We start from the raw sequence: 23,908 nt of genomic DNA, 5'->3' as shown, positions 1-23,908 counted from the left end.
ATAGAAACTCTCTACGCTCCTAGGGAAAATCGCACCCTATGAATAGCTAACAAATTCCATGCGAAAACTCATGTAGAGAACGGAAATGAGTTCATTTGCAATACCTTTAACGATTGCGAACAAAGGTGCATCTTAGAGAAGTTTATGTGTCTTTCTAGTAGACTCTATGTCACTATTCGAGCTATTAAATCCAATAAAGTTATGAGAGAAGATCGCTTGGATTTAGACATATATTGCCTTTTTCACGATAGGATAGGTCATCCTAGTCATGATATGATGATCCGTCTACTAAAGACTTCACATGGACATCCTTTCTCTTGAGCGAAACGAAGCATGAATCAAAAGTTGATTCCTGGACTAAGTGGGACCACCGCCTCTGCCTCTGGCACCGCCGCCGTCCACCACCAGCCTAGGGCTGGCACAGTCCCTATCGATGACGCCATGGATGGCGTCCATCATGGTGATGGCGCCATTGGTGATGCTGCAATCACCAACTTTGCTCTAAATAGCCTTCCAGACGCTCAGGCCCAACCAAAATCCTCATTGGTTGCTTCTAAAGTCTCTGGCTCGTTTTAAAAACATGTTCCTTAGGGATGTTAGGACTGAGACCGTCCTATGCAAAGGATATGAAAATACTCATTCTATTCTTACATAGAGTTCGTGGAGATTTTGTGGACTAGTTCAACCAACTTGCGGACATTTAAATATCTCATGATGTTGGTTGACACACAAACACACTGGTCACGTGTTGTGCCATTGTCCACCTATAAATGCTGTTTATGCTACACTCCTAGCAGATATGATATGACAATGGGCTCACCCCCTTGATCATCCTATTCCTTTCAATTAGACTTGATAATGCTAGGGAGTTTACATCGAAGACTTTTGATAGTTATTGCAATGGGACTGATGTTGGACATCATATTCCCATGTACACACCCAAATGGTCTTGCGGATACAACTACGATGGTAGTCAGGACATTGGTAATGCGCACCAATCTCCTTGTATCCGCTTGGGGTGATGCAATATCGCATGCAGTTATACTAATTCGTCTACGACCTACCGCCACTCAATGTATCTCTGTGTTATAGCTAGTGACTGGATACAAGTATTTCGTACTTACGCACATTTGAGTGAGCCATTTATGTGCCAATTACGCCACCACAACGCTCTATGATAGATCCTTACAGACAAATGGACAACTACGTTGGATTTGAGACTCCAACAATCGTACACCACTTACTGCCCTTGCTAGGGGATCTCCTTACCACTAGACTTGCGAATGTCACTTTAATGAGACAGTCTTCCCATTGTTAGGGGGAGATAAAAAAACATATGTTTAGCATGAACGACAGGAATTTTCGTGGTATGTCCCCACTATGTTTCATCTCGATCCCTGCTAAAGTGACGAGATCACACATATCTGCTGCAAATATGCCTGCAAGGATGGACGTCCCTAAGAGAGGACGTAATGCCACCCTACATGGAAGTAGGCATGGCACTAACGCCATAAAGAATGGCACTCTGGCGTTATAGGCCATGGCCCCAGCTAGGATGCGCGGGAGGCCCGTGAGTTCGAAGGATACTTTGGCACATTCCAATCCTTTGATCATCAAGACTCAAAATCCGTCTCATAAGAATCTTCCGGGTTATGGTTATCGTTGGGGGACGCCTCAACGTCAGAACCTATTCTTGAGAATATAGAGCTCTTTGACAACTACACTAGCGTACATGAGACGTGGGATAGAAACTCCATCATAATTGATGATGTAGTTGTGCATTTTGTTGCACATGAGTTTGTTGAGTCTGATGATATCGAACCACGCTCCCTTGATGAAAGAATGCCAATGTAGAGAAATTTGGCCTAAATGGAAAGATGCGATCTAGGTTAAGTTGGATTCTCTAACGAAGAGGAATGTTTTTCGAGCCACTGATGCCAACACCTCCTGATATAAAATCTATTAACTAATGGGTCTTCGTTAGAAAGCGTGATGAGAAAAAAGATAGAAATCTCGCCTTATGGCACAAGGCTTCTCACAAAACGCCCTAGAATCGACTACGATGAGACATATTCTCTCATAATGGAGTTCATTGCACTCCACTACCTTGTCAGTTTGGTAGTTTCCGAATAACTGAACATGCAACTTACAAATGTGGTCACTACGTATCTATATGGGGATCTAGATATGGAATATACATGAAGGTTCATGGTGAACTTCATTTACCCAAGTCAAGTGACTCTAGACCACGGAGGACGTTTTCCAAAGAGGTTGAAACGCTTACTAACGAAGAGGAAGGTTTTTCGAGCCACTGATGCCAACACTTCCTAATATAAAACCTATTAACTAGTGGGTCTTCGTTAGAAAGCGTGATGAGAAAAAGAGATAGTAATCTCGCCTTATGGCACAAGGCTTCTCACAAAATGCCCTAGAATCGACTACGATGAGACATATTCTCTCGTAATGGATGTCATTACACTCCACTACCCTGTTAGTTTGGTAGTTTCTGAATAACTGAACATGTTGCTTACAAATGTGGTCACTATGTATCTATATAGGGATCTAGATATGGAATATACATGAAGGTTCATGGTGAACTTCATTTACCAAAGTCAAGTGACTCTAGACCACGGAGGGCGTTTTACAAAGAGGTTGAAATGCTTACTAAAGTGACTACTTGATTGGGAAGGGATATGCCCACGCGTTTTCATAACAAGTTTCGGATTCTATCGCGGTTCATGTTGGACATGATCTTCATTGGAAGCCCTTAAAGAGTTAAGGGAAACCGCTGAACACTTGAAATCTGAGTTTGAGATGAAGGATTTTGGGAGAACACGATTGTGTCTCGGTTTGGAACTTGAGCATCGTGTGGATAGATGCTTAGGCATTTTGACAAGGTCAAACCTTCAAGCACCCCCATGATCGTTCGTAGTCTTGATCCTTAAAAGGATCCTCTTTGTCTTAAGGATGATGACGAAGACGTGCTAAAGGTAAAAGTGTCATGCTTAAAGTACAATAGGCGCATTTTTGTACTTAGCTCAATGCACAAGACCGGACATCTCATTTGCCATTAACTTGTTAGCTAAATATAGCTCTGTGCCAATGTGACGCCATTAGATTGGTGTAAAAGATATCTGTCAGTACTTGAGATGTACAATTGATATGGGTTTGTTCTATGCCTACATAGAGACGATGAATTCGGACCCATCACACACCAGGAACACCGCCAACACTGGCCTACGTCCTCTATCCCCATCCCAAAACGACATGTGTTTTGGAAGATTTTGCTGATATTGGGTGTCTCTCTGACCCACACAAAGGTCATTCCCAAACTGGTTAAGTGTTCACCATGGGTAAAGACAGTGATATCTTGGAGGTCTACAGAATAAACCCTAGTCTCTATATCTTTGAACAATGCAAAGATTATTGCTCTTCACAAAGTGTTTCATGAATGTATATAGATTGGATCCATAATTACTCATGTTCGAACAATTGTTGTTTGAAGTCTACCATAGATGAACCTACGAGCATTTAGGATAATGCTGCTTGTTTTGAACAAATGAAGCAAGACTACATCAAAAGCGACAACATCAAGCATAATCAGCAATAATAGACTCTCCTCAAGATCAAAGTGAACTAGGTTCAATATGAGGATAGTGTGGCAGGCATTGCCTAAATTTCACTTTCGAGAAACGTGTTGGTAGCATTGTTTACAGAAGTTATCAGAACTCCCATGATCGTTGTCATCAGGGGGAGAAGCAGACATCAAGGGGAGCTGTCTACATGTATAGTCTCAAAACGTGAAGGGTGTTGTGCTCTTTTTCCCCTTCGACCGAGGTTATTTTTGTCTCATTGGGTTTTTGTTACTCGACAAGGTTTTTAATGAGGCAACGAGAGGAGCACCACGTTTGGGCGACACAAGGGGGAGTGTTCAAGTAAATCCAAAATATGTGTGTCTAGCCCAAACTCTAGGTTACTTGACCTAGTTGCAATAGGGTTTTGAATTAAAAAAATTCTCGGAGATATTCATAGATATCTGATTAATTATACGATTATCTTTCCTTGTACAACTCTGATTCTATATCTTGTAATCCTCTATATAAAGAGGCCCCTATTATCAATGAAAGTACGACTCAATTCTCTCCCAATTTCAATTTTCCTTAAACAAGAATGAGTTAAAATTTTAAATACTCTTCCAATGGTTAGAAATATAAGTCATTATTGGAGTAGCACTTTAGTGAGTTAAAGTGACTGTAACAAAAAAAAAATCTAGGGTTGTGAAACTAGGGTTCCCTGAATTTTTTGCATTTTCTCTCCGAACCAAAACAACGGTGGAAGACATGGCTTCTAGACTAGTGGCGCCTTTGGCTCTTATAGAGGATGCGGTGGTGGACTTTGGGAAGGTTGGATCGGTGGCTATTACAGAGGAATACTTTTATCTGGTGAGGAGGTTGAATTAGAGGAAGGCTGGTGATGAGAAAGGTCTCTCGGGTACCCTATCTACAATCTTGGGATTGGGGGACCATTTTGCCATTGCGGCGGTGGTTAAAGGGCGGTTTCGATCTGTTCCGGTTTTATTGGAGAGAGGAATTCAAAAAGGTGCTGCATTGTGGTTTGTGGTTTTTCAACGAGCGTATGTTGATTTTGGGAGAGTATGATGGTCTGGGAGATGTGGAGGTCGTCTCTTTGCATTCCTTAGAGACTTTGGTAGTGGTGTGGAAATTGCCGCCACGGCTGAGGATGGAGGAATCGCTTATCCTCTTGGTTCTTTAATGGGACGCTACCTGCCTGCTCATCAGTTTTCTCTTCAGTGTTCACTGTCAAAGTAATGCTTTAGGGTTGTGTGGACTTGTGCCAACAACTTTGGTCATCTCGTGCCTTTAGGTTTGGGGCAGTGGTGGTAATAGTGGTAGATCTGCAGTATGAAAGGTTGAAAGGCTTGTGTTGTAGTTGTGGATGGCTGAATCATGGGTTGGAAGGTTGCGATAATTTTCTGGTGTCGCAGGTTGAGAAGTCTAAGGATTCGGTCATGGTTAGGGTCATTGACACAGTATAGGCAGCGCGGGAAGTGATTAAGCCAATGGTTTGGGTTTCTGCATAGGTGTTGGTGCCTAAGGTTACATTGCAGACCCCTAGGGTTTCTACATGCACAATAGCTATGGTTTTAGTGACTCTAGCAGGTCTGGGTCCAGTTCTATGGAAGGCGAAGGGAGCGCCTAGTTTGAAGGCAAGTAAGGTGCTGGAATTGGGGACTCATCCACGTTGTGGTTCAAGTTTTAGGGGCTTTCATATTCATACTGGTGTGCCCAATGTTGTGGTGCCCCAAAAATTCGTATTTATTTTCCGGAACATAAATCTTGTGTATCGGACGGTTTCGTGGCTCGTGGATGGAGCGGAAGTGTTTCGGGCGAATAATTATTCAAGAAGCGTCATTTAGGAGGGGCGCAAGGATTGACTTTTTATTCATTGGGATTCTCAGAAAACTTCCTTCATGAAAGTTGTAGAGCGCGTCGATACGAGTTCGTGGACATGCGGAACACGAGAATCGGAGTTCGTATGAAGAAGTTATGGGCTTCGGAAAAACTTTCCATTTTGGAATAAAAGGACGAAAAATTCAGGAAATTGCAAAAAAGGCCAGGTTTCCATTTTGGGAAACCCAGCTCGGTTTTCTTTCTCCCCGAGCCCGAATCACCTCTCCATTTTCGCCGGCTTCGTTCTCGCTCCTCCGGCCACCGTTTGCTTCGATTCAAAAGTGGGTTTTGCTCGCCTCAATCCCCTCTTGAGGTCTGTGGAAGGATTGAAGAGAGATTCGAGCCGTGGAGGGAGTTACATCGACTGGAAGTGGCTGCTTCGGGGATGAAATCGCCTTGATCGGAGTCGGAGATTCCGGCCACCTTTTCCGGTGTTTCTTGAGGGCTTTTGAAGCCCATAAGACGTTGATGCTTCTCCCAAAGCGGCTTGGGACGATTTCACTTGTGGAGGACGAATCGAAGCTTTGAAATTCTAGGGTTCATCGAATTTCAGATGCTGCGAGGTAAATTCCGGCCAAACGGCTATGATTTAGACTTTGTGTTAGTTATGAAAGTTTAAATTGGAGTTGAGATGAAGAACTTTGGTGTTGGGAGTTTTGTCAAATTCCGACTTTGGTCCGGCGGCAGTGCAGCCACTGTGGTGGTGTTTTCCGGTGGTTTCCGGCCACCTCAGGGATAGTTTCTGTTCCTGAGTTCGATCTACTCGTCGATACGAGCATTTCGATATATTGTTTGTAATTTTTGGAGATCGTATGAGCATGTTAGGGTTTTTACGGTTTCGGACCGTTCGATGTTTCGATCCGTGAGGATTCGAGCTTCCGATCGACTTGTGGTTTTGGCATATCGATCGTAGAAGTATTCCGGAGACATTGGGTGGTCTCGGATGTGGTTTCGCCTCGATTGGCGTCACTTTGGGGATTTTAGTTCAAAACGGGGGTTTCGGACTTAAATCGTTTGTGGATTGTTGCTAAGTTGAAACCGTATGTGATTAGGTGCTTGACGAGGTATCCTTGGACGGTTGTTTTGTGGTGTGGCTGCCTTGTTCTGTATTGAAGACGCAGCGGGAGTTTCGAGGTGAGTAATCTCACAAGGTTCTTTATGAACAGAATTACCATTATCGTTTTGGCGTTAATTATTTAACTGCAAACTATAGTTGGTATTAGTAGGCATTCCTGAGCGAATGACTACGTATATATATATTTACGTGATATATATATATTCTTGTGGAAGATGTGTGATGAATAATATGCATGATAGGTTCATATTATTGTTGAATTGGACTTTTCATAGAAACAATATTGTGGAAAAAGATGTTTTCTATTATTTGAAAAGTATTGAGTTTGATGTTACATTTTTGGAGTCAAGCGTGTACATATATATATTATGGGATATATATATATATACATATGTATTCATGTATTAGTGGCTTCGTGGTGAATCTGTGTTGTTGTGTTGTGTGTCTAGGTTGGACTGATTTGTGGTTGGTACATCATGGGGGGTAGCGGGGAGCTATCTGATGCTCATGAGTGCGTGTTTTTAAAGGAGAGTTTCGGGGATTCTTTCTTTTAAATGTCCTGGGAGGACTTGTGTATCATATTTAATTGTCGGAGTTTCAATTATTATGATTTTGTCACGGGGTGACTTGTGTTGATTTGAGTACGCGTTTTAAAAGGGAGTTTCGGGGATTCTTTCTTTTAAATGTCCTGGGAGGACTTGTTTATCATATTTAATTGTCAGAGTTTCAATTTATATGATTTGGTCACGGTGTGACATTTATTGTTTCTTTTGGGAAAAGAATGTACTGTTTTGGGAAAACATGGTATGTTTTCCTTATTCTCGAGTTGAAAGGTTTTCCTCGTGTTTGGCGTGAGTTGTGCGGGCTTTCATCCCGTGAATTGGTGTGAGTTGTTTTGAGTTACTCATACGGGCTTGCAAAAGCTTACCGGGTTTGTTGTGTGGCAACCCGGTACACCATTCCAACGGTGTAGGGGTTATTTCTGCAGGTCAGGTTGATCGTGGCTGATGCTGAGGTAGCGTGCTTGCAGCTTAACGGTAATAAGTCAATTTTGTGACCTTACCGTTATAGAGACTTCCGTTTGTAGTGAGATCTGAGGAGTATTTACGTTTTATTTTGTTGTTGACAATTTAATTCGTAAACTCGTGTGTTGTGTGACTCTGTGGGGCGAGTCAATATAGAATTTGTGGGTTCAGGGCATCAATATGTACTTGGGTTAAAAGGGAATAAGTTTCTAAGTATTTTGTATTGATGGCTGAACATTTCACGCATATATAATTATGGGGTTATATATCGATTTATTGTGTATAAAATCAGGGGCGTGACAAATGTAGTTAGGGTTTCTAACCCTAACCCTAGATTAGAGTCTACTGCTGCTTTTGCTACTTAAGTAATAGGTCTAGAGCTTCATATGCGCTGTCTTCCTTAATTAAGATGATGGGTTTTCACTATTGGATTTGCAAGCCATTTCAAGCTGGGGACTACCGACGGAGGAGTCCACAACAGTGGTTGTGCAGAAAGAGACGGACACTATAAGAGGAACTAGCAAAAGTGAGAAATTTCATTGTGACAATTCAAAATTTTTCGTAAAAGATTGGAAACTACCAGAAAATTTCAGTTGTTGCACATGATCCCATCAGCGACAACCAATTTGTCGTGAGAAATTGACAGTTGTCACCCATATGACATTATGTGACACCCAATTCCTTGCAACCCAATTCCTTACAAAATGTCAATCAGGTGACGATTTCTACCAATTATTGGTTAATATTTAAGTGACAACTTTAATTTCCTCGCAAAAAATTAATTAGGCGACGACTTCTATGGTTTGTAACTTAATGTTTATGTGACAACTAAATTTTCATCGCTAAAGTCTGATTTAGCGCCGACTTTTGTGAGTTGTCGGTTAATGGTGATAACTTTAACTTCTTTGCAAAAGACCAATTGGGCGACAACTTTTACGAGTTCTCACTTAATGTGGCAACTGGTAACTTCCTCACCGAAAAACAGTAAGGCGATGACTTCTGTGAGTTGTAATGCCCAGCCTATTACCCTTAATGAACACAATCAGCAATTATTATTATTTCTTTTTTAATTTTTTTATGTTTTTCAATATTGCAGTACCTTTTGTTTTCTATACATAAGGCTTGTGTTTTTCCATTACATAAGGCTTGTGTTTTTCCATTACTAATCGATGAGCAAAACTGTTTAGATGTTGTTTTTGCTTTATAGTTTTGATCCTCATATTTTTGGTTATTGTTTATGTTTTATTTCCTATGGGTAATGTGATAATTTTTTAATTATATTTTTTAATGTTCTGGCTTGCAACTGCCTTGCAATATTAGAGTAACTTAGTGGTTGGACTTACACTTTGTCACAAGGAAGCAAACAGAAGGGGAATTTGATTCTACACCCAAATTCACACACACCTTTCAAATTAAACTCATCTATAAGATTATTTTAATATACACCCAAACCTATTAATTAGGTTTATCTAAAAAAAAACTATTAAATAGGATGAATATTAAAACCCATTGTTGTTAAAAATTACTAAAGCTGCCACCATCCCCAAACTTTCTGCAAATGCAAGTCTTGAAACATTTGCGCAAAGACATCGCCCAGAATTAATCAACTCTTGATTCCAGCAATTGAAATCAATAGCTGGGTTGGAGTGAAATCTTTTGATCCTCTTTAAAAGAAAAAAAAAATCAATACCTGGGTTGGAAGTTATGTAATCTCCACATTCAAAAGCTAGAATTATAGGTGCCTAAGTCATTCTCTGAATGATTTAGGTACAAATTGTGAACTCCCTGAATGATAGGTACCTAAATCATTTGCTTATGTTAAAACCCACACGATATTTAACACCTGAACGACAGACAAAATTATGCAATTTTACCTATGGTTCACTCTATCTAAGTTATTCCCCAATTGATAGGTACAAATTGTGAACTCCTAAATGATAGGTACCTAAATCATTTGCTTATGTTAAAACTCACATGATATTTAACACATGTACGATAGGAAAAATTATACAGTTATACCTATGGTTCATCTAAAAATACCAAAATTAGCAAGTGAAAGTTAATGACAAGAGTGGTGTTGGATTATTCTATTTCATTTCCGGTAAATGAGGTGAAATGAATATTTTACTAAAAAGTCAACAACTATATTTGAGGAATATTTTACCTATTCAATCATAAGGGTAAAATAGTCAAACTAAAAAATGTGAAAAATCATAATTATAGACTTAAAACCTATAAGGAAGGTTTTGATTATGTGAATGGGTGTATATTAAAATAAGGATTAAATTATGTTTAGTCCCTGTACTATGACCATTTTTTCGTTTCAGTCCCTGACATTCTCAATTAATCTGAAAAGTCCCTAACGTCAAAATTTCCATCTGATTGGTCCCTCCCGCGTCAAATTAGGAGTTAGCCTTAGGTGAAATGTCCAATATACCTCTCTGTTATTTATTTTTCCTTTTTAATTTCTTTTTCTCCTTTTTTTTCTTTTTCCTTTTTAATTTCTTTTTTTCCCCTTTAATTTCTTTTTTTCTTTTTCTTTTTTCCTTTTTAATTTCTTTTTTCCTTTTTTATTATTCATTTTTTCTTTTTAATTTCTTTTTTTTTCTTTTTAATGACCATCGTATCCTGCTGCATCGGTAGCGCCACGTCGACGAACCAATCCAGATCGACCCAAAACCCCAACTCTTGTTCTCCACGCTGGCGGCCCATTTTTTTTTCTTTTTCTTTTTCCTTTTTAATTTCTTTTTTCCTTTTTCTTTTCTTTTTTCTTTTTCCTTTTTCCTTTTTAATGACCATCATATCCTGCTACATCGGTAGCGCCACGTCAGCGAACCAATCCAGATCGACCCGAAACCCCAATTATTGTTCTCCACGCCGGCGGCTATTTTTCTTTTCCATCACTATTCTTCTTCTTCACTTCTGGTTTTGGTCAACTTGGCCATCAAAAACCATCATTTCAATCAGACCCAAAATCCAAATCACCATTTTGAGCAAGACCCAAAAACCTCAGGGTCTTAAAAAATGGTAGTTTTCAATGAAAAATTTCCAAATTGAGGCTTGATGTGGAGAGAGAAAGTGAGATTTGAGTGGGAGAGAGAGAAGTAGGTTGTGAAAACAAGAGGGGAGTGGTTTAGCAGCGAATTTCTGAGCTAATTGGGATCTGCTTGTGTTTGGGAGATGGCGTCGGCGACAATGGAGGTGAGGGCGGATCCCAACAGAGGGAGATGGCTTCAGAGAAGGTGAAGAAGTGATCGATCAGCTCCTAGCCTCTTGCTTTTGCTCGATGTCCATCTCTGCACCGCCAAGCTAGGACTTTGCTGGGTTTGGTTTCAATTTGGGGAGAGAAACAGATGGGTTGTAGAGTTTGATCGGAATGAGATTGGTGGGTTGAGGAAGGAGAAAGTAGGCAAAACGAAAAGAAAAAAAAAGGAAAAAAGAAATTAAAAAGGAACAAGAAAAAAAGAAGAAAAAGCAAAAAGAAATTAAAAAGGAAAAAAAATTAAAAAGGAACAAGAAAAAAAGAAGAAAAAGCAAAAAAGAAATTAAAAGAAAAAAGAAAAAAAAAGGAGAAAAAGAAATTAAAAAGAAAAAAGAAATAATAGAGGGGTATATTAGATATTTCACCTAAGGCCAACTAAAGAAAAAGAAAAAAAGGAAAAAAAGAAATTAAAGAGGAAAAAAAAGAAATTAAAAAGGAAAAAGAAATAACAGAGGGGTATATTGGACATTTCACCTAAGGCCAACTTCTAATTTGACGCGGGAGGGACCAATCAGATGGAAATTTTAACGTTAGGGACTTTTCAGATTAATTGAGAATGTCAGAGATTGAAACGGAAAAATGGTCATAGTACAAGGACTAAACATAATTTAATCCATAAAATAAGATAAAGGAATGGGTTTTTTTTTTTTTTTTTTCTAATAGGAGCTTCATTTTTTAGATTTTTTTCTTTCTAATTTTCTCTAAAATCAATAGCAGCTTTGCCTTTGCTCATGTTTTGGTCTAATGGGAGTCATCATGTCGATCAATAAGGAGAAAACATTCACTTGATTCACGCTTTTCCTTCATGCTCCAAATGGTACATCCATGCTCTTGCTTGAGATCTATAGATTTCAGCTTGTAAACTCATGCCAGCATGCCACCTATGTACTTGGCTTGTGTTTACTACTAGAATTATGCTCATAGACATCACGACAATTACATCGGTGAGAAATACACGCGATGTAAAACAATGTCATTAGCATCGATTCTTCAAAAACCGATTTCTATGCATATAACTAACATCGCTTTTTACTGTTGACCGATGTCTATATTTTGAATCAAAATTTTTCAAAAACACGGAAAGACTAAGTTAAAAAATTTCAGGAACGGGGGAACAAAATTTTCATTCCCCACACTTATTATTTTTCCACTACTTTCACACAATTGAAAACTGGCGACCCATTTTCTCTCTTTCTATTCCCCGAACCCTAGCCCTCTCCTCCTTCCTCTCCCACTCTCTTTCCACAGCCACCACCTCTTCCCTCTCCTCCGCTCACTCCCACTACTATCTCTCTCTCTCATTAACCGCCTCCGCCTCTTACCGGCGCCATCACCTCCACGAGCAAGCTCTCTCTCTCTCTCTGGGATCTCGGAAGACTGAAAGAAGGCAAAGAACCCTTTTCTCAATCTCACTCTCGAATGGGGGAAATCAATTGCATCTGTGAACCAAGACAACATCCCAGGGGTGACCGGCTACCACTCCTTGTCCTATGACGACTAGGGTTTGGGAAATCCTAATCAAGCAAAACTTCTGAAACGTTTCTGGCAGGAAATATTTTCCTAGAGAGATCGATCATCTCTGAAGCGGAATTTCGCTGCCTTTAATTTGTTTGGAAACTATGGGCAGAGGAAAGTACAAGAACAAGCCCACTGGTCAGCGCCAGTTCTCCAGTCGCGAAGATCTTCGTAAGCCCCCGTTTCTCTCCTCCTTTGTTTCATTCCAAAGAAAACAGCTTGATTCGTGTTTATTTCGTTCTCAGAACATGAATAATGATTTCAGTTCTCAGAACATGATAATGATTTCAGTTCTAGTAATGGTGTATTACTATTCGGATTTGGGTTGGAACTTGAGGAATGATTATTGATTATTAAAGACCAGAATTTAACAAGTCATTGCAAGGTCACCCTTTTCTTGTCTTAAGATTTTAGCTATGTTTGATGTCAATTGCAAGTTCAAGCAGCTGCTAACTCATATTTATTTTTAAGTATTGGCTGAATAATCTAGGAAAGAATTATAGTTTTATTTTTACTTTCTCAATATGATCCCATGTAATGGAAACTTAAACACTAGTCGACATTCCGGAATTTCATTGTTGGTTTTCATTGTTTTGGGGATATTTACTCGGCTCTAGATGAGATTTCAATAGATTGTACCAATGAGTGTTGCTTCTTAATATGAACTCCCTGTAAGTTTTGATTGATTTGGGGATGTTCTATTGTTCTTGAGATGGATAGGAGTGAAGGTTAGGCATGACACTGCCTTTGTGTCTTACTAAATGGTCTAATTCTGTTTCTTTGCCAAAACAAATTAATGACTTCCTTTTCATATGTGTAAAAGATAGAGGGAAGGGAAATAAATATGAAACTAGATGCCCTTATATTTATATTACAATTTCCAGTTTATTTTCGAAAATCATGATATCAACTGATTTGAACTTGGGAATTGTTGTGACATGTTTTCGTACTCTTGCCGACATGCTTTATCTGCTTCATATTTTCATCAAGTTGAGGACAACTTATATATCACCAAAAACTAGAGTTTTTGGGAGGGGTGAACTTGTTATGGATCCCAAAAAGATTGCTAGAAGGTATCTGAGATCAGATTTCTTTGTAGATCTTATAGCTACACTGCCTCTCCCTCAGGTATGCCATCATCATCATCATAAACATACTTTTGCTCAATTAGTATACTGGTCTAGAGTGATTCATCTACAATGTACTATTCATTGGCATTTTGATTTGTGAATTTGGCTTACTGAACATGATTAGATAAGTTTAGTCAAATTAAGTCATACAAGTGTATGCTAGCCCTTTTTGTTTAACAAGAAACTGTAGGATATTTTTAGTGCCATTTGGACTTTACCGCACTATTGACTAGTATTTTTTCTGCATTTTTTTTTTCAGTTTCACAATTGTAGAAATGTCACTACTTTTATTCTGTTTGGCAGATTGTCATATGGTTCATCATACCTGCAGTTAAAAGCTCCAGTTCTGGCCATACCCATAATGCCCCTGTACTGATTGTTCTACTCCAATATGTTCCTAGATTGTATCTCATTTTCCCACTAAGTTCTCAGATCATCAAAGCCACTGGTGTGGTCACAAAGACAGCTTGGGCTGGCGTTGCGTATAATCTCATACTCTACAGTCTACATATTAGCTAGTCATGTATGTAGTTTCCTTTATTTAACATTAATTCAATTTTACCACCATTCAAGAGTCAACAACATTGATTCTGTTCCTGTTCTTGTAGGTCTTAGGTGCTTCATGGTACCTATTATCAATCGAACGGTATGCAACTTGCTGGAAGTCTCAATGCAGAAAAGAAGTTGACCCCATCAAGTGTTTTCTCAGCTACTTGGATTGTGGTTCTTTGAACAATGATGGAAGCCTGCAATGGATAAATAGTACTCATGTGTTTAGTAACTGCAACCCGGAGAACTCCATTGGTTTCAATTATGGCATATTTGAGAATGCACTGACCAACAATGTAGTCTCCTCCTCGTTTCTAGAGAAGTACATGTATTGTCTTTGGTGGGGATTACAGAACTTGAGGTATGACCGTATGACCAAGACTATGCTTCACTGTAACGGGCATATGTATTTGCAATTTGATCAATATTAATGAATGTCTTGTTCTGTTTATGTTTTTCTCACACAATCTGTTTCAATTTATCTCAGCTCCTATGGTCAGACTTTGACTACAAGCACATATATCAGTGAAACTTCTTTTGCTATACTCATTGCTATTTTGGGTCTGGTTCTGTTTGCACACTTAATTGGAAATATGCAGGTATGTTACCTTGTTTATGATCAAAAAATCATATTGTGTTTTCTGACAGAGAAAAAAAAAATGCAGTAACTTCTTCCACTTCAGTAACAAGGTTTCTTCTTTTCTTCATTCTGATATTTTAGACACATTCTATGTTGTTAACTCATACTCTGTTTCAATTTTATATTTCCAAATAGCTTGAGTTTGACAAACTGAACTGATGCATGATCTTTGATAGTTTGTCTTTCGGTTCTCACTTTTCTTCAAAACTATATATGAGTTTGGATGTACTTATCAAATTGGACTACCACCTGTATAAATTATTTCAGAAACTACAGTTTCCAGACCCAGTGACCTGTTTCTGTAAAACTGTAATTTTCTGTTAATAATTTGAAGTTATTTTCTTCTGAGAATTTGTAGTGGACTTGTTAAAGAGTATTTGAGACTTGGGATCTCGTAAAAAAGATTTGTCTATAATTAGTTATGATTTTTCAAAGTTACAGGTCTGTTGCAGGAATTTCTAAAAACAGTATCACTGTCATGTTCTTTCTGTTTCTTTTAGTATCTTTTTATGTACAATCTTGCTTCGAGAAACCAGTACTTTAGAAGTAGGCATTCCCACCTTTCATATGAAACCAGCCTCCCTCCATTTGGAGTTCGTATAAGATTTATATCACGACAAATTTGGCTTTGTGCATGAGCATTTCTGCTGCACAGTTTTACTTTACAAATCAGATCTCAAATAACCATTTCTAGATGTTCAATGTGTGCTATAATCCAGTATTTCTATTGTATGATAAAGCAATTAGTTTGTTTTTATTTGGGGGGATACAAGGTGATATCATTGTTGCAACCTTGGACCTTAAAAATGATGGGGTTCCTTGAAAAGGAAACCACTTGGGAATTTAAAAAATGTATATAGCTGCTTGTTCTATCATATTTTGGAGTGCTTTTACATTCTTCTTGTCTAATAATGTACATAAATATGATATTTATTGGTTCAGATCCGCCTTCTTTTGGCTATCAATTAAGACATAGGAGAGGAAAATCAGAAACTACTCGTGCTCAGTACATAAACACAAAGGATGTGAGGTTTGTCTATGTTTTCTACCTAGCCTCCTGCAATGCTAGGCCTAGAAGTAGCACCAGTTTGGTTCTTAATGGAATTTCCTGGGGCACATTGTTTCATGTAGGCTGACAATAAGCACTTGGAATGTTGCTGGAAGAGTTCCGGATGAAAACCTTGATATTGATGATTGGATTTCTTCATAAGAGCCATCGGACATCTACATTTTCGGGTCAGTACTTTCTATCTTCCTTTTCATAATCAACCTAGGCACATACTTTCAGTACTTTCTATCCCAGAAAGGTATAGTTAAGTTAACCAACAGATTGTGTTATGGATGCTAGGATAGGAATGTCTGGTAAGGTCAATGTCTTTTTGTCTTTCCCTTTTCCTTTCCTTTCTTTCCTTCTGTTTTTCTTGTTATAGCTAATTGTTCATTTCATTTTATTTGCAGGTGAAAACAGAAGAACAAATGGGATATAAGTATGGCGAGGCTTGCTTTCGTTTATGTTTCTAGTATTATGTACCATTTAGACTTAAATTTTTGTTTTATTTCGACATGTTATGCATAGAAATACTTGGGATGTTGTTATGTACTTTGAGTATCAATATTAATCAAAATTTATTTACTTACGATATGTATTCTCATTAGATTTCCTAGCAATAGTTACAAGTCAGTTTATAACTATAAAAATGAAGTCATATAAGAACTAATACATCAGTTCTAAAAGAAAAAATTGATGTCCCATTAGCCAGTGGATAACAAAATATTAAGTAAGAAACGATGTAACACAACCTAATGAACATCGACTTATTATGTAAGAAACGATGTAAAACAACGCAATGGACATCGACTTATTAAGTAAGAAACGATGTAAAACAACGCAATGCACATCAATTTATTAAATGAAAAACGATGTCTAGTATAAGTATAAACATCAGTGTCAACCTCAAAAACTGATGTTTTATATAAGCTTGGACATCACTTCGTAAAAGGAAACGATGTTTAACATAATAATGAACATCGGTTAAGTAATACAAAAGAATGTAGATTCAATCTTAAATAGTGTGATATATGGCAAGTACCCGTAAAGCTTATAAACAGCAGGCAAATTTCAAAAATACCGATGTGTAAGAATATATTACACATCGTTTCTAGAATGAGTAACGATGTTAAAATGAATACTAGTGCTATTGGACCTATATTTCGTTAAGCATTAAATGCATAAATATGAAGGTTTAACAATATCTAAAAACACCAATTTGTGATCATAATAGCAGTTTAACATCGATTATAGAATCTAATCCGATGTTTATTGTAGTATGGGACATCGGTTTTTAACCGATGTCTATTTTTCGGCGATCTTTTACATCACCCACTAACACATGTGTACAAATTTTTTTTTACATCGGTTTCTGGCCGATGTATATGAGAAAAATTCTAGTAGTGGTTATTATTTTTTTGGTTTTGGTTCTTGATTTTAGTTGTTTCTTGTTATTTTTTTAGAGAGGTGTTGGTTTATGTCCCCTCTCTTATATTGTAATTTCTTCATTTTTGAATAAAATAAGATGGAGGGACATATATACATGATCGTTTTATACATATGTTGTAAACTATCAAATACACACAATCTTGCTCTTCTTTTTTGGCAAGGCCATGTATTCTTGCATTTTTTTTTTGGCTAACATGTTCCACTAGCATATTACTATATGCAAAAAAAAAATAAAAAAATAAAAAAATCTTGTTGTTATTATTTTGCAACAAAGGGAAACCTCGCATATTTTTTTTTTGTTTTAACATACAAGCCTTGCGGATCAAATATACAACGTAAACAAAGTCTTGTCAATTAAGAATTGTAACAAATATAAAGTCTCACATATAGCTAGTTTTTGTAACGCATCTACGTGTCTCACAAGATGTGATATGTGAGGAACCAATTGCATTGCAAATTGAAAATGCAACAAATGTACTGCAAATGGAATATGCAACATAAATGATCGAAGCGTCTTATATTAAAAATAGTAACAATTATAAAGTCTTGCATATAGTATTTGTTAACACATTGATGTGTCTCACAAGTGGTGATATGCGAGAAACCAATTGCGTCACATATTGAAAATGCGACAACCATGTAATTTTGTCACTTTCGAGAATCGGTAAATCACATTAAGCGACGACCCAAAATCGTCACATTTTCAGTCAAGCGAGAAATTTAAATTTTTCATGACAACTTTGGGTTGTCGCCGATATCATTTCCTCTTGTAGTGGAGGTCACTCCAAGTATCTTGGGTGTTAGGCAGAAGCCACCTTCAGAGTTGATTCGTGCTAGAAAAGATCAAAAATGGACTCGGTGTGGCTTTCTAAACCTTTGGAGGTGGATGATGGTTTTGATCTTCCAAATGTAAATGGGGTAATTCATATATATCTCTCCAGCCAAGAATAGGGGAAGGCCAAGATGGAGCAAAAATAAAACTAAGGGTCCAAACCTAGGAAAACTAGGGTTCCTAAGAAGGATGTAGGGAGTGGAGCTGCTGGTGAAATGGTCGTAGCTACTACAGAAGTGGAAAATGCAACAGAGGAGATTGCTGAAGGTGGTGACATTTTGCTTTTGAAAATGGCACCTAATTCAGCTAATGCTTGAGATATGATGCCAATGGCGTTTTTTTCATATGTGCCTATTGATTTCTCATGGATGATACCGAACTTTTTTTAGATGTGATTCAGTGTTTCTTATAAAGGTAAAATTGTTCATGTAATGGTTTTTCTATCAGCCACACTGAGGTAAATTGGTATGTATGATTTTGCTAATTAATAAAAGAATTATCATATTTCTTTAAAAAAAAAAAATTAACTGACAATTTAATAAAAAGAATTGTAGCCTACCATATATCATGAAAAAAAAAGAAACAAGAAAAAAACATGTTTTATCGATCATTGTATGATAAACAGAGTAGTAGACATTATTACTATGATAATGGTCTTTCCCAAATCAAGATGTTAGATCCAACCTCAATGAGCTTAAATGCTTGCGGAGTTTCCAAGTTAGTCATTGATTTCAATGATGGACATCATCGACACTAGTTGTTAAGTTTTTGGATCAACAAAAAGAGATCTAATCATCAACTGTCGAACACATATTTGCAATGTTGAAAAACAAATAATCATGAGGGGAATCATCATGTCTTTAACATACAATTATTAAACTAAAATAAAGAACTTTTATATAAACATTATAACATCGAATGTAAGTTTTTTTTTTTGTTTTTGAAAAGGGCTAGTGCGGCTACCCTCAAACCTTGATTAATGAAATTACATAATACAAGGGGGTGGGGACGTAAAACCTGAACCCCAAATTACAATAAGCATAAAGAGAACATCTTGAAATAATACCAAGACTCTCCACAAAATCTATGTATTCTAACAAGCACCAATTAGCAAAGAGTGCACGAATGGCTACTCCATTTGCTTTGACATAGCGGTGACATACCAGAAAGATAACTCTATCATGAAGAAGCATAATTACAAATAACACAGCTTTTCCACTATGTTGCCGCACGGAAATCAATCCAGCGACACTACATCGAATGTAAGTTAATCGATCAGAAATTCATAAGATGATAATGCACTTGAAATTATGAGGTTCTCCTGCTTGGTTTAATTTCAACCCAAGTGCCTTTTTAGGAAAGGTTTTAATGAGGCTATTGTCCAGCACCTGAAATTTTGTTATATATATTATCTGGAATTCTCTCTCTTATCATTAAATTCAATATTTGATAATAAAAGAAAATTTTAGCGGGAAGAGAATTAAATCATCGAAGTGCACTTGCACTGATAGAAATGGACGGCTAGATAACGTCAACTGCACTTTTTGGTTATTAAAGAAAATGTTGACTACAAATATCAAGAAAACGTCACCTAATAAGTGCTGATTAACTTACACTGTCGGTGCATAGATTTTTTTCGGTAGATTTAGCACGTTAAACTCTAAATCTAGTGTCATCCAAGTAATAAACGTAAATAGGAACAACCTTGTAGACTACCTTTTGATGGTAGATCACAACTAAATCATTCATATATGTAGGGGTAGAGCCACATGGGGACACAGTGGGTCTCGTGCCCAACTCAACTTCTCAACATACAAATCAAGTTTAGTTACCTGTAATCGTGTAATGCTAGCTTAGTGCAGTGGTTAGGCTTGGCTATGCTAATATAGAGGTCTCCAGTTCAATTCTCCTTTGCAGCAGTACCTTTTATGCTATTTTCAATTCTACTTATACTGTTTTCTTGCTTAATATATTCATTTAAAAGATAATCAAATATTGTTGTGATCTTTTATGCTATTTTCAATTCTACTTGTACTCTTTTTCTTGCTTAATATATTAGTTTAAAAGAAAATTAAATATTGTTTCGATTTGACAAATGATTATTTGATTTCATTTATTGCGAAAAAGCTTTTAACTAATATAGACAATGAGACTGTTTTGAAACGATTTTAAAACATGAAATCACATCGATGACAATAACCATTTTAATAAATAGAAATTTTATTTAGAAATTATGTATGTTTGATATTTTCTATTTGTGCCCCTGTACGCTTAAAATTCTGGCTTCGCCACTGCATATATGAGTACGTGCATGAAATGCAATTAATTTAGATCAACCCCAATCCTTTTGAGCTTCACCTTCTTTTCTCTCTGCCGACTTGAGTGTTGGCAACGTTTTTAATTTCCACCTTCTATGGTGAGTTTTTCCTAAGTTTTGTCTTAGTTCTAAGGCTTTATGTCTCATTTTCATTATCTATTTCTTTGCTCCAGCCCATTTTCTCACCAAATGTCTAAATTTACTTGCACATCTCTCATTCTCATAGACCTCCCCCTCTCATTTACTATCCCAATTTTTTTTTTTTTTTTTCAATTTCCACAATCCCGCCCTCATATTCGTCCATTGGAGTACTCTCGACCTAGATCTATATATTTAACTCTACACTTGAGAATTGCTACCGTACGGGTCCTCCTAGTGACAATGGCGACCGGTCACCCATCGGCAGTGATCAGTAATGTATGAGCTATTTGACCCCAAAAAAAAAATTGGAAATACAATTGGTCTGTAAGTAAACGCGCGTTGATGGCAAAGTAGTGAAGTACCCTACAAAATCCCGCACGTACACGTCAAATGTTGGTTTTTTTTTTTTGTAACACTGTTGTACCTTGGTTTACAAGCAACATAATTAAGCATGAATATATTTGGATTCTTAAATTGGCTGAATGGTACCGTTGTTTCCTATAGTTCAAGTATGAACATTCTTTTCTTAAGCAAAATCCAAAATAGAACTACTTGAAACATAAATGCTTGAGATGAATAGCAAACTTTCTCCAAGAATTGTACTAAGGTTTCCAAAATATACAGAAGGAATAGCGAAACGCAAATGCATATGATACAAATACAAAGCAACCAACAAAATGACAACCCAGAAAGAAGCTATATGATCACAAACTGGCACATAGAGACAACAATTATTTCAAACCATACTCACCCACTTCTGCAATCAATCTCATTGTCACAAAAACATTACCGCTGCAAACACCACAGCAACTCCAATGGAGGCCAACCCATTTCTGGAGAGATCACAGACTACCGACCCTGCAGCAGATTTCACAGCGGCAACTGGGCTTGAAGCCTTTTTTTTAGGCTTTGCCTTTTCCGGTGCTGGTGCTGGGGAAGGGGGCAGAGGCTTGGGAGCGAAAATCCCATAAGGCTGTAGCACACTGTCGACCTGATAAATCGCCAGTTGGTTATCCGTATACACAGTGCCTGAAATTGAAGTGTTGACAAGACCAGTGGTAATGTTCACTGAGTTTCCAGATGTGGTAATGTTTAGCGGGAACTCAAACTGGTCTCCGGCTTGGGTTCGAACCGGGTTGCTGAGAGTTTGGAAGTTTGACATGGTGAGAAAATCTGGGATGAGATGGAACTGCAAGAGCTGATCCTTCTGAGAGTCGCTGAGGGAGTTGAGAGACCCTGATTTGAGTTTCGAGAAGGCAGAGTCAGTTGGGGCCAAGATGGTCAATTTGCTGTCGGAGTTGTTGAGTTGGCTGTAGAGTTGGCCGTCGACTTGGGTGGTTTTCAACAGGCGGATGAAGAGGTCGAAGCCGCCGGATTTTTCAAGGATTTTGGTGACGTTGGTTGGTCCCGGTGGTGCTGGAGCGTCGGCTATCGGACCTGCCTTTGGGCTTGCAGCTGGGCCTTGAGCTGAGATTCCGGTGCAGTGGGAGAGGAGGATGAATAGCAATGGGAGTGAGAAAAGAGATTGTATCTGCTGCTTCATCATCTTGCACACCAAGTGTGTGATATTATTTTTGTTCTGAATGAATGTGTTTGATGTATTTTCAGGGGGAAGAAGAGGTTTTTATTAGAGGCGGCAAGGATGATGCATTAGGTGAAAGAGTGCATTAACATGCCTGTCATTGATGGGAAGATTATGCTGTCAGAGCTACTAGTTTGCTTAGGAATGCAGGAAAAACCTGACGATCGAGATCGATTTGATCAAGTGGTTGTGGGTAAATAAAGAAGTGCATGATTGCTTTGTTTTCACTTATGTCATGCACTCCCACTTTAGGCAAACATAAATTAGTTAACCCACATGAGATAACCCCATGCATAATTTGCTTGCCACAAACTTAAGGAAGAAGGGTACAAGAGCATATGATAATGATGATGATGATTTGCAAGTTGTACAAGAGCTATTGGCATGGCCCAATTTAGATGAAATATTTGCTCTGATTTGACGCTTCAATAGTTCAAGTGGGTCATTTCCCTTCACGAATCAAAGCTTCTCATTATTTTTCTTGTTTTGGTTGTTTTTGGTGCTGGGATTCATGAGTTGACCTTGCTATGTTATTATTAGCTTTTTTCATAATTAAGAAGGAGCTGTCGGACATATCTTTAGAGAAACCTTAAGGTATATACATGTATGTTATACGCACGATAACAAATGTGATAATCAAATTATTGTTCTTGTGATCAATGTTTTAAAACACTGAGGCGTAAGCCGAGGCGTTTTCGGGAGAGCCTCAAGAAGGCGTTCGCCTTGAGGCGTAAGGCGTAAACCTTACGTATAAATGAGCTATATAACTGTATTTATGTAATCATTAATCTTATATATAGAACATGTATTGTAACAAAAAAAAACATTATAAATTATCATCTATTCATAATAAGTATGTACTAAAACCATATGTAATCTAGTTGATAACAATAGTCAGTCCATAATGTGATAAAGATAATGACGAAAGAAAATTGATCCAGCATGCTAAATATCATATTGTTAGATACCAAGAAACCGATTTAATCGCCTCTCAATTTCGTAGTTCATTATTGGAAGTTAACAAAGCTCACAACTAAAATAGAGTCCTAAAAATTGACAAAGCTCACAACATGACCTGCATTTGTGAAATTATTTGCATTAATACAATTGTGTGTCTATTATATCTCTGCAAGACAACCTATTGAAGAACTAATGGTAATATGATTGCAGATGATAAAATATCCAATAGACTCAAGCTAGATGGTAGCTTGTAAATCCAATCAAAAATGTCAGTTTGTAAATCCCAAATTGCTACAAAACGACATACACATAGTACTCTACTCTATCAAACACGTCATCAACAATCAAAGAGTCACCACGGTAGTACAATCACGTGCATGCCACGTGCACCAAAAACAACAATCAAAGATTGAATCGGTTTCTTCTTCTGCATTTTCTTTCTTTTTCTCCAGCAGATACGCAAAGCTTTCAGGGGCTCCGGCCGGAACCTCGCCGTCCTGCCATCTCTGGCAGTCGTACCGGCGCCCATTTCTTCATCTCAGTGTCGCTGTCCCATCTCCGTCCTTCGTTCATCGAATCGTCAAGTTTGGAGAGCAAATCGACGGTGAGAAGCTTGAAGACTCCGGCAGTTTTGCAGCAAATTCCGATGACTCCGCGCCTCAACTGTAAAACAGAGGCGTTTTTCCGTACGCCTCACACATATGACGCGCGCCTTTTAATTCATTGCTTATGATAATGTAAGTCTTTTCTTGTGTAATCTTAGCTTTATTAGAGTTAATTACTTCACCTAAAATCTTATTACTGTTTAAGGAAAACTTAATTAGGAGAGAATTAAGTTGTACTTTCATTGATACTAGGGGTCTCTTTATATAGAGAATTACAAATATAGAGATAGAGTTGTACATGGAAACA

General features: G+C 37.8%; 1 protein-coding gene and 1 long non-coding RNA gene across 2 annotated transcripts; one reads left to right on the top strand and one right to left on the bottom strand.

Moving 5' to 3' along the window:
- The first annotated feature begins 15,543 nt into the window (after positions 1-15,543).
- On the top strand, positions 15,544-16,304 carry LOC112168184. Its single transcript, XR_002924127.2, has 3 exons — positions 15,544-15,697; positions 15,799-15,903; positions 16,126-16,304. It is a non-coding gene; the product is annotated as an uncharacterized LOC112168184 (long non-coding RNA).
- A 4,723-nt stretch (positions 16,305-21,027) lies between these two features.
- LOC112165843 (fasciclin-like arabinogalactan protein 12) lies at positions 21,028-22,129 on the bottom strand. Its single transcript, XM_024302526.2, has one exon. It carries the CDS (start codon positions 21,998-22,000, stop codon positions 21,230-21,232), a length of 771 nt encoding a protein of 256 aa, XP_024158294.1. The 5' UTR covers positions 22,001-22,129; the 3' UTR covers positions 21,028-21,229.
- Between the last annotated feature and the right edge of the window lie 1,779 nt (positions 22,130-23,908).

The sequence above is a fragment of the Rosa chinensis genome, chromosome 5, assembly GCF_002994745.2.
Source record: "Rosa chinensis cultivar Old Blush chromosome 5, RchiOBHm-V2, whole genome shotgun sequence".
In the NCBI taxonomy this organism is placed as follows: Eukaryota; Viridiplantae; Streptophyta; class Magnoliopsida; order Rosales; family Rosaceae; genus Rosa; species Rosa chinensis.
This window is presented reverse-complemented; position numbering and strand designations above follow the sequence as displayed.

What these genes read in the sequence shown, in the direction of transcription:
- LOC112165843 (XM_024302526.2), bottom strand. Translation starts at nt 22,000, where the DNA reads ATGATGAAGCAGCAGATACAATCTCTTTTCTCACTCCCATTGCTATTC.